General features: G+C 42.0%; 1 protein-coding gene across 1 annotated transcript in view; it reads right to left on the reverse strand.

Moving 5' to 3' along the window:
* PDGFC (platelet derived growth factor C) overlaps window positions 1–10,689 on the reverse strand; it is a 275,156-nt gene extending 264,467 nt beyond the window's left edge. The window contains exons 1-2 of the mRNA XM_004382032.3: window positions 10,364–10,689; window positions 10,106–10,327 (exon numbers count right to left, since the gene is read on the reverse strand). Coding sequence (XP_004382089.1) covers window positions 10,106–10,223 — 118 coding nt within the window. The 5' untranslated portion in view covers window positions 10,224–10,327; window positions 10,364–10,689. The remainder of the gene's footprint in view (window positions 1–10,105; window positions 10,328–10,363) is intronic.
* Window positions 10,690–10,814: the final 125 nt, after the last annotated feature.

Consider the following 10,814-nt stretch of genomic DNA (forward strand, 5'->3'; position numbering starts at 1 on the left):
AAAAAAAAATATTAATCTTACTAACTGAGCTAGGCTTCAATAATCCATTTATTATAGCTCCTCTTTTTAGCTCTTTTGGTTCTCAGATTTAGGAACTTTACAAACAAAATGTTTGAAAAGGTAAATTAGTATTGTCTTAGGCAAGCCATTCAAGTTTGCAGCTATAAATTCATTTTCTGATTTTTTTTTTTGTACCTTAAAAGGAAATTTCAACTTCTGAAGAAAATACCCTATATGATACAGTGAAAATCAAAATTAAGGACACTCTTAAATCTATTTCAAAAACAATAAAAGGCCGTGACTTCCAGGGCACACTAAACCATACTTATTTACTCATATCTATGGTGCTTTTACCAGAGACATCCTCTTAATTAAAACGTTCAAAATGATTTAAAAAAAAAAATTCCTTGTGCAACCAAACATTCTAATCTCACTCCATCCCCTCCATCATCATCAATTCTTAAACCAAAATATTAAAATAAATGCCATTCATCCACCAATATACCTGCTTAAAATAAGGCTCTATCATATAATGGTATAAATTCTAAAGGTAGTATTTCCAGTCATCTGCCAATTTGTCAGATTTCTCTCCAAACAGAAGTATTTTTTATTTATTTACTTGGTGAAAATATACACAACAAAACATACACCACTTCAACAATTTCTACATGTACATACAATTCAATGACATAGACTACATTCTTCAACACGTACCAACTTTCTCAATAACCTCTTCCAAACTATTTCACCATCATTAACACAAACTTACTGCCTCCCTAAGATTCTCATCTGTCTTTTCAAGTTGATGTTGTCAGTTTGATCTCATATAGATAATTCTTTAAACTTAATGCAGATATTCTTTCCTAATTATGTTAAACTGTTATTTGGTTTAAAGATGACTTTAGGGGATAGTTTCAGTTCAAGGTTTAAAGATTTCCTCAGGGTAATAGTTTCAGGGGTTCACCTGGCCTCAATGACTCCCGAAGTCTGGATTCCAGGAGAATTTGACACTCTGTTCCACATTATATCCCTTTTGATCAGTATTCTTCTATAGAATTCTTGATCTACCTTATTTCTACACAAATAACGTGCGCCTTCTACGTCTGTTTACCAACTGCACTGTCCCCCTCAAGGTATTCTCGTAAGTGCCACTATGCTAATTTTTTGTATACTGTCGTAAAAACATTAGCACAGTCATTTATGAAAATACCTCATGAAGGGGAGAGCACAGTTAGAAACATAGAAGGTATCCAGTAATGGTAGGTGGGCACCATGCAGTTCTGGCCTCATGGCAAAGGACACAGTTGTTCATGGAGGTAACTGGACACATATTCTATTTCCTCCACCGACCCTGACCCTCCTTCTTCCTCTGGTGCTCCCAGTGAATGCAGACTAATTGTTGTACTTTTGATGTCCACTTGCAAGCTTTTAAGACCCAAGGCACTACACAATGAATTAGGAGGCAGAAAAGAATCACCAAAATCAGTATTAGGCTAATGGACTGAAGCGTCCCACAAAACCATGACCCTAAGCCTCTGAACTGAGGAAACAAATCTGATAAGTGCTTGGTTGTACATAGTCGGTATCAGCAGCTGCTTTTGTTTTTGTTTTTAAATCTTCTAGAAATATATATAAAACATTTTTTGGCAGTTCAACATTTTTCAAGTGTATACCTTATGATGTCAGTTACATTAGATATGTTGAGTAATCATCACCACCAATCAATGCCAGATTTCCTTTCACTGTAAACAGATATACTACTTCCCAACCAGGAGAAGTATTACAATATAATTAGTCAGATTCTCTGTTATATTTAATCAGTGTGATGATTCTGAGATGAATTTCCTTAGTGTTCCTGTAAATAACATCACAGGAGCAAGGGATGCCCACCTCCCCTCATACCTGGAAAGCAGGCTATCATCCAAAATAATAAAGAAACGCTTTTATACAAAGCATCTGAATTTTGAAACTAAAGTTCCATTTGCCTAACTGGTTGTCACGTAGGAAAAATATATCAACACATTAGCTGTTCAATACTTATGGACTCAAGAGTGACCTTGACAAAGTCACTTCAGCTCTCTAAGCCTCAATTTACACATCAGTGAGGATAAGCTCAGGGGATCCTTCCACACTAACATTCAGTGCACCGTTGTGGATGCTGATTTCTAGCCGTGCAAGGTTTCACATCATCAGTCAGCCACAAGCAAAAGACGAAAGCACATGGATTTGGAGGCGTGTCAGCCATTCACCATTCTCAAGTCTCTGGTCCATATCACATGACCACCCTCATCTTTAGAAAATATAAGGGTCTACACAGCAATGGCACCTTTAAAACAGTAATTTGCACCAGTTCTAGGAAACCTACCCACCTGCTTGGTACATGCTCATTTCGTAACATATTCACTGAGATTTTCAAACAGTATTTTAATCGGAATAGCGATTGCTACCAGTAAAAAAGTTTATCTACTATGGAAAAAGTCAAGCAATGTAGAAATGTCAAGACCAATAAGACATTTTCACAGATGGCCTGCTATTTCAGTCAATGCCACAATCTAATATGGCCCTACACTTAGAACCACTCATTGAGCACGTAACATATGCCACATCTGTTCCAGGTGCTGGCGCTTCCTCAGAGAGCAAGTCCACGCTCTCAGGAACTTAGGGACTACAGGTGTGGAAGTGGGCAGGAGGAGAGGTAATAGATAAATAACAACAAGAATATCAAAGAGTGATGAGTGCTATGCCATTAATTAACCTTGATGTGATAGAGAGCAAGAAACTGATACTCTAGATGAAGGAGTCGGAAAGAAGACCCCTCTGAGGAGGTGGTCCGTATAATCTAAAGGACAGGAAGGTGTTAACAGCTGCCCAGTGTTAGCCAGAGAGGCAAGGACAACCAACTAAGTGCTGCAATCTCACGCCCAGTGTCCCAAGTCTCCTGTCTCCTCCCAGGCCCTAAACCTTGAGGAGAGAGAACCAAACGGGCTCCAGAAGGGAGGCCTGAGACAGGCTGCCCTCCTTCCCTACTCTAGATCCTTCGAGCCATGGACCAGGCCTGAGCTACCAAGAGGGCAGGACAGGAGACAGGAGTTTTAACCTCAGTATAAACTACGCTGCTCTTACGTTTAACAGCAGCATATGGCAGGCACCCTGGGTAACCAGGATAGAGGGCAGCAGGGGCAGAGCGGTACCCTGGAGGCATCACGCTGTGCCAGGCATTAACCACGTCATTTCCGGATTATCAAACGGTACAGCTGTCCCGAGGAAGAGGTAGGAAGAGGTAGCTGCTCCTTCCCAACCCACTGGTAGTATTTCAGTATTTTCACCAGTCTAACCTAAATGTGGAGCCCTGGTGGTGCAGTGGTTAAGAGCTCGGCTGCTAACCAAAAGGTCAGCAGTTCAAGTCTGCCAGCCGCTCCTTGGAAACCCTATGGGGCAGTTCTACTCTGTCCTATAGGGTTGCTGTGAGTCAGAATCAACCTGACAGCAACAAGGATGGAAAAAAAAAAAAAAAAACCTAAATGTTGGTGATTTGAACCCACCCAGCAGCATTATGAAAGAAAGGTCTGGAAATCTGCTTCCGTAAAGACTGCAGCCAAGAAAACCTTATGGAGCAGTTCTACTCTGTAACACGTGGGGTCTTCATGTACAGTAATCGAGTCGACAGCAAAGGGTTTAGTTTTTTTCGGTTTTGGTACTGCCGGCACATGATGTCTGAAAAGCAATAATTAGGTGTGTCCTTAAGAGACAGAAAAAGAAAATTTGTAAAAAATCATAATTATAGGTAGTGCCAGAGAAAAATACAGAGATTATTTAATGAACAAGTTACACAGAGATAAAAGTAAGTAAGTAACAATCGATATATGATTATGTGACGAAGAGCAGTGCGGCTGAGAGGGGACACAGGACAATAGGAAGATGACCTAAATCAACTTCTTTTCACCAAGCGGTGAGGAGAACCAACATCACTGAATCAGCCCGTCCAACACTAAAGGACACTAACACACCTCTTGGGCTTGAAATTCAAATCGATGGTGGCTTGCATCCTTCTGAGTCGTATTTGGAAAAAAAGTATCAAAGATCCCTTTTCTCTATCAAATTGTGCTAAAACTGGAAAAGAGATTATCATGAGTACAGTTGCTGAAATATTCCAGCTCTATGGAGTCAGTGGCTTTCAAATGCAATGAGAATACATAAAAATCGCTCTCACTAAAAAGAACTAACTGGGTTTATTACCACAAAGGGCAGACTGGGTGTAAATAACTTCTCTACAGGGAGGGAAAGCACTGATAGGGTTAGACGTGTCCTCGGGCCTGGCCTGTAATTAGCTCAACTTGTCCATTCACACATTGAGGTAGAGGAGAATCTGACCAATAATCAAAGAAGATTAATTTTAAAGTATAAATATCCTGCACTCAGTTGATATTTTCTGCATGTGTATCTGTAATTAAACAGATCACATCACTCATAATTGCTTTCTCCATAATCTCTAATTCCAAAGGATACTGGGAACATAAGGAAGAATGATTTAAGACTCAAAAATTCGGGAGGACGCTTGTGGAGAAAGGTTTTTGCAGAGTCATATTACATGTGAGTATAGAGATGGTTCAAAGCAGAGGTTTTACACACCTGAGGATTCTGAAGCAGTCAAATGGTCTCATTAGGGTACTTTGAACTCCAGTAGCAAATCCTTTTCTCTCAAGCATCACTATGTCTTTTGAATGACTGAAGAGCAGGATTGGCAGAGGAAGCAGGGAATAGTCAGTGGGATTTATTCTGGACATGGAAAGTGAAATCCATGGGTGGCAGGTAGCCAGAGGCAAAGCAGAGAACAAAAGCATCTTTAATTAAACAAACAATACCAGTTTGACCGGGGACACAAATTTCCCAACTACAGATATTTAAAGCAAAGGAAGACAGTGACTATTCTGGCTGTGTATAATGCTTTCCAAAAAAAAAAAGAAACATTAAAATTAGAATAAGAAGATGGAGGGGCTTTGACCATGACTTCTACAATTTTGGTTGGTACATATAGAAAAACATGAGAAACAAATCTCAGCAGTCTGGGAACTTTTTTTTTTTTTTTTTTTTTTTTGAATATTTTATTGTACTTCAGGTGGCGCAGTGGTTAAGAGCTCAGCTGCGAACCAAAAAGGTTGGCAGTTCGAATCCACCAGCTGCTCCTTGGAAACCCTATGGGGCAGTTCTACCCTGTCCTATAGGGTCACTATGAGTAGAAATTGACTCGATGGCAATGGGTTTGGTTTTTGGTATGGACATTATTGAAAACGTTGATTCAATAATTCACTTCACACACACTTATCATGAGTACTCTGTTGCTACAAAAAGTGCGAAAGTTTGCAGATAAAACTTAGAATTTTAGTGCCTCAAAGGCCAATAAACATGAAATGGAAGTCGATATAAAGAAAAAAATGCATGAAGTAAGTTTCAGGAAGGAAAAATAAGAACTGACAAGGCTAAGCTTTCGGTGCCTGAGACTGCTCCACAAAGCTGCACTTTTATAGAAAATGTAGTATTATATCGTGGCATCTATTTACAACCAGTTAACAAGAAATACACTGTTCCTGAAGATTCCTACAGACGGCTGAACTTTCGGTACACCCATTAGAGGTAAAATACAAAGTATATCTGATTAAATGTAGATTTTCTTAATAGTTGGTAGGCAAGAAAATATTACCATAAAATAAAACGGGACTTTTTTTGTCATCTATGGTGAAAAAGAACATTCATCATGACATAATGCCCTTTACTTGTTCAACCTCCTCAACTATGTGGGACAGAACAGAGAACCAGGAGGAAGTTACAAAAAAAAAAAAAAAAAAACCTCTGAACAACGAAAATAAATGTCACAAAGGTCATGCACTAAAACTCATAGACCTACTCATAGGAAAGTCCCTTTGGCCCCCAGTCTATGCCTACCTACTCTTAGACACTAAGGATTGTGATGATCTGTTTTCAATAAAATAGAGCTTAGAAGTGGGCATGGTTTTGTCAGATGCAGGCACATTGGCAGTGGTAGGAAGAGAAAGCTGGCACTGAAAAAGAAAGACAAAAAAGCCAGAAACACAAGACAATACCAAAAACAAAAACAAAAAAAACCCCACCAAACCAGTGGCCGTCAAGTCGATTCCGACTCCTAGCGCCCCTACAGGAGAGAGTAGAACTGCCCCATAGGGTTTCCAAGGAGCAGCTGCTGGATTTGAACTGTCAACCTTTTGGTTAGTAGCCAGGCTCTTAACCACTGCACAGCTCCAATAAATATGAGATAAATGTATTCAAAAAGACATTACTAGGGGACCATTTGTCCTGAAAGTAAACGGCCCCACATGGCACAAAAGCCCTTCAGGAAAAGAACATATGCAATAAATGTTATGTTCCTAAGGCTAACCCTGACTAATAGAGGCACATTCCAAATCTACATCCAAAATGGTGAAAGAATATGAGAAAAGTAAGAAGCATGTCTCAGGTCTACGGGTAAATTATAAGAGGCACTCCTCTGCCAACAACTTTGTGACTGGCATCTATTTTGGGCTATACGCAACAGACAAAATAAATTTTATGTCATTTTTAAAAAATAATATTTTATTGTGTTTTCAGTGAAAGTTTACACAGCAAATTAGGTTCCCATTTGACAATTTCTACACAAATTGTTCAGTGACATTAGTTCCATTTTTCACCATGTGTCAACCGACATTCTCTTCAATTGCATTCTGGTTGTTCCGTTACCAGTGCTCCAGCTTTCCTGCCCCCTTACCTTCTCACCTTAGCTTTAGAGAAACTGTTGACCTTTTGGCTTCATATAGGTGATTTTTTAATGGAGCACAGTATTCACAGATAATATCCTTTATTTTGTGTGTCAGTCTGTTATTTCACTAAAAGGTGACCTGGGGATAGTTTCCGTTCAAAGTTTAAAGAAAATCTCAGGGTGATAGCCTCAGGGAGCTCACTAGTCTCAACTGGTCCAGTAAGTCTGAACTTGTGAAGAATTTGAGTTCTGTTGTATTCTTCTCCCATTCTAACAGGGTCCATATGCCTTTTTTTTTTTTTTTGATGTACATGATTACTCTTGCTGCAAGTCAGAGGCACCATCCCAGACTAAATCATCTAACAGTAGACATGCCTGCCTCAATGAGTGCACACAGATCTTAGTAATTTTTCCCATGGCCACCTAGGAAGTAAAAGCCAGAAACCCTTCAAGCAAGTCGGTGTTCTTATTTTTTATCTCTTTCATTAAGTTAACTCTGGAGACCTTCAGCTTATATGTAAGGTTTCGGAGTTAGAAGTACTGTTAACAATGAAGGACACAGAGGCACATTGGATCATTAGAAGGTAAAGCTATTTTTACAGTCAAGTGGCAAGAACTGCAGTCCAATGTTAAGCCAAAAACTAGGTAACTAGTAATAGGGCCCAAACTAATTCTGAAGCATCTCCACTCATTCCTGTCTAAATCCATATACCTAGAATTGGTTATAGCAATCAATTCCTATTTACAGCGTCTCTTGGGATACCAAGTTAATACTGCAACTGAGCAGGCCTGGGGATTTGGTGGGGTGAGCACCATGAGAGCTCTTGGAACACTCCAGGAGAAACAGTACAATGGGGAGAGACCCTGAAAGCAGGAATACGCCCCCACTGTCACCGTAGATCAACGTGGACAGTTCAGATTCAGCATCTAGAAGACCTGGCACAAAATGATGCCTTGCATGAGCTATGCCAATGGCATGTTCTATGTAGCATCCTGAGGAGCCTTAGTACTTACAGAATTGGACAACTGTCCAAATTTAGAGAGCAATAAGGCAATCAAAAACCAATCATAACTCAATACGCAGGCAACAAAAATCCATATGAGGGAATACAAAATTTGAAAGTAAAAAATAAAGAAGTTCCAACGAATATGGTCTCATTGAAGAGGAGATCTGCTTTAGTACCTACCTGTTATCCTCCAGTCTTGGACTCTTGATGAAGCACAAAATCAGCCTAAGCATGTGCAGGAAAATAGTTCTATATTGCCCCCTAGTGCTGGCCAGTCCCACTTCTCCTCAGGCTGAAAACTAGAAGGTGAGTGGTTTCCCCACCTCTAGTTACTTCCTGCTGCCAACGCTCCCAAGAGCTAAACATAGCCCAATCCTCTGCCCACAGATTAGGAAACAACCACGCTATTTTTAGCATTCTGCATCTTAGGAAGGGAAATGGCCCTGCCTCTGGTGGCAACAGAATGAGTGGGGCCTGGCTTAATGAACTCACCTCTCCTTAGGGTGTGAACCTACTGGGGATACAACTGGTAGAGGCCAAGGACTGCAAGGGAACTCTGGGGCCCATTACAAAGTGATGGTGCCATATGGAACGCAAGCAGACAGCTACAGAAAAGCGGCATGAGTGGCAGAGACAGCAAAGGGCATCGGGGAAGATGACAGATGCCAGGCACAGGCTTGCTAACTGAGCAGTAGTGGATATAGCACACAGGACGGAAACAATCAGGAACAGAAGACAGGAGCCAGGAATACTGTACATGGTTGTCACTCAGGAGCAGCTCGTCTAGTAAGAAGCAAAATTGTGAACTGGACATTTATTTTACATGAGAAAGAACAAAGGTTGGTCTGATCTGCTTCCTGCCTGGGTACAGCTGGTGCTGTGGCTCCTTTGATCACTTTCCCCCAGCCCTCTGCAGCTCCTGTGATTAGAGATAGATCCCTAGGCTGCCCTTTGATCAGGAGCTCAAACAGCCTGCAGGTGCCATGTGCCATCACACTAGCAAGTTGGAAGAAGCAACCACATCGATATTGGCTGATGAATGTGATCATCTGCGTTGCAGCGCATGCAACAAATACAAATACTGTCCACACAGGTCCCCAGAATCCTATATTTTGCCTATTTTGGTACTCAAGAACTTTCTGTGCCTCATTTTAAAGATGAACACTTTAAAGAGTTTAAATTCAAAGTTACTGTGACTTAAAAACACACTACACACCATTCCGATTTTCCAGGTAGGCTGCCTGTGTTCACTTCGCCTGGTTAATGAGGTGACAGCATTCTCACCTTCTGCATGGATGACATATAAAGTAATAAAAACAGGTACGTTTCTTTTCCAATAGCATTCGGAACCACTATTTGTAAACAAGGTGTTTAATATTCTAATTGTAGACAGCCTACATTAACACTGTGGTTTCACGTGCAGTATAAAATTACTATTTACAAAGGCTTCTCAAAAATGACTTCATAATAGTAGATCAAGAGAAAAAGAGTTGAGAAACGGAATGATGTAAATCATATGAGGTTCAGAGGCTAAGCAAATTACACACCCTGAAGCTGCCCTGGCTTTATGAAAGGAGTCTTTCTCCAGCTCTGCGCAATCCCAGCCCAAGGGAACTTGCATCTGAGAGTTTTCTAAACATTTCAGGTACACTTGAAAGCTGAAAGTAATTCTCATTTCCTATGCAGGATTAAGTCGTTTCCAGCACACACAAAATAGCAGTCATTCACCAACACATACAAAAACACACCACCAGAAAGGTAAGGACTTGAGAGTACAAAGGCACGTTTAAAAAAACTTAAGAGCACAAGAGCAATAGGTTTTTAAATTCCCCTAAAAACGTCCACACAGGCTCTCGACCTCTATATTTCCTATCTACCGATTAACTGGTGCCTTTCTACCTAAAGCGCTTCAGTTAATGCAGCTGATAGACCTCCCCACCTCAGAAAAAAAAAAAAAAAAAAAAAAACTGAGTAAAGTCAAACTTGCCAAGACTCATTCATTTTTTGTTTTTAGAGGCAGTTTTTGAACTTCTAACTCTGGCAGTGAGAGGTCCTACAATGTGCGTTTGAACTGACACTCACAATAGCTTCCAGAATGTCCTCTCTGGCTGAGGCTGCAGTGCCACTCACGTTGCCCTGTTAGAGCTCTAGAGCAGATTCCGAGGTTGCAAACTACAGGTAACCCCCAAAAGTCCACGCCACTGAACGGAGCGCGCATTTGCATGGGTAGAGAGACGATTATACCCTCGCAGGCTGTACCTCACACAACAACACACAATGCCAACGTAACACACACTGGCAAGCGAGAAACGGGCGGGGGGGGGGGTCTTACCGTTCTGTTCCTTGTTGCTGGAGAACTGGAATTTACTGCTCAGGTTGGACTCAGCCTGAGTCCCGTGTCTCTGGCCGGCCAGGGCAGATGTCAGCAGGAGAAGCCCGAAGAGGAGCATTTGGCTGACTGGGGCGAGAGCTCACTCGCGGCGGGCACTTTCGAAGCGGCGACTCCCGAGTCTCCTTCACCACCGCCAGGGGAAGGCTGCTCTGGGGTGGAAGGCTGCTCTGGGGTGGAAGGCTGCCCTGGGGTGGAAGCGCCGAGCCTGCTCTGGCAGCAGAGAATCGCAGGGTAGTTTCCACATAATCCCATCCAAAACTTTTTCCTAGAGCCCTCTGCAGTGTCTCCAGTTTTTGAAAAGGATCAAAGCAAAACCTGGACCTGAACCAGTTTCCCAAGGTTTAAACAAATCCTGAGCTGTGCCGAAGTGGTGGGGGTGGGGGTGAAGGCGAGGGAGGAAAGAGGGGGTGGGGACGTGGGGGAGCCGGGGGAGCCGGGGGAGCGGCGAGAAGTCACCAGCAAGTTGCTGGGAGCACCTGTCAGTTTGGGGGACAGGACAGAGGCGAAAACTCCAGGGTCGCGCGAAGCCTAGCTGGCGGCGAGCAGTTTCTGATCAATAACAAAGCTGCCAATAGATGCGGCTCTCCGGGAGCCCCTCTCCCCAGCTCCACCCCCACCCCCAAAGGGGGAGGGGGACGAAAGAAGGCGA

This window comes from Trichechus manatus, unplaced genomic scaffold (assembly GCF_000243295.1).
Source record: "Trichechus manatus latirostris isolate Lorelei unplaced genomic scaffold, TriManLat1.0 scaffold00089, whole genome shotgun sequence".
NCBI classification, from domain to species: domain Eukaryota; kingdom Metazoa; phylum Chordata; class Mammalia; order Sirenia; family Trichechidae; genus Trichechus; species Trichechus manatus.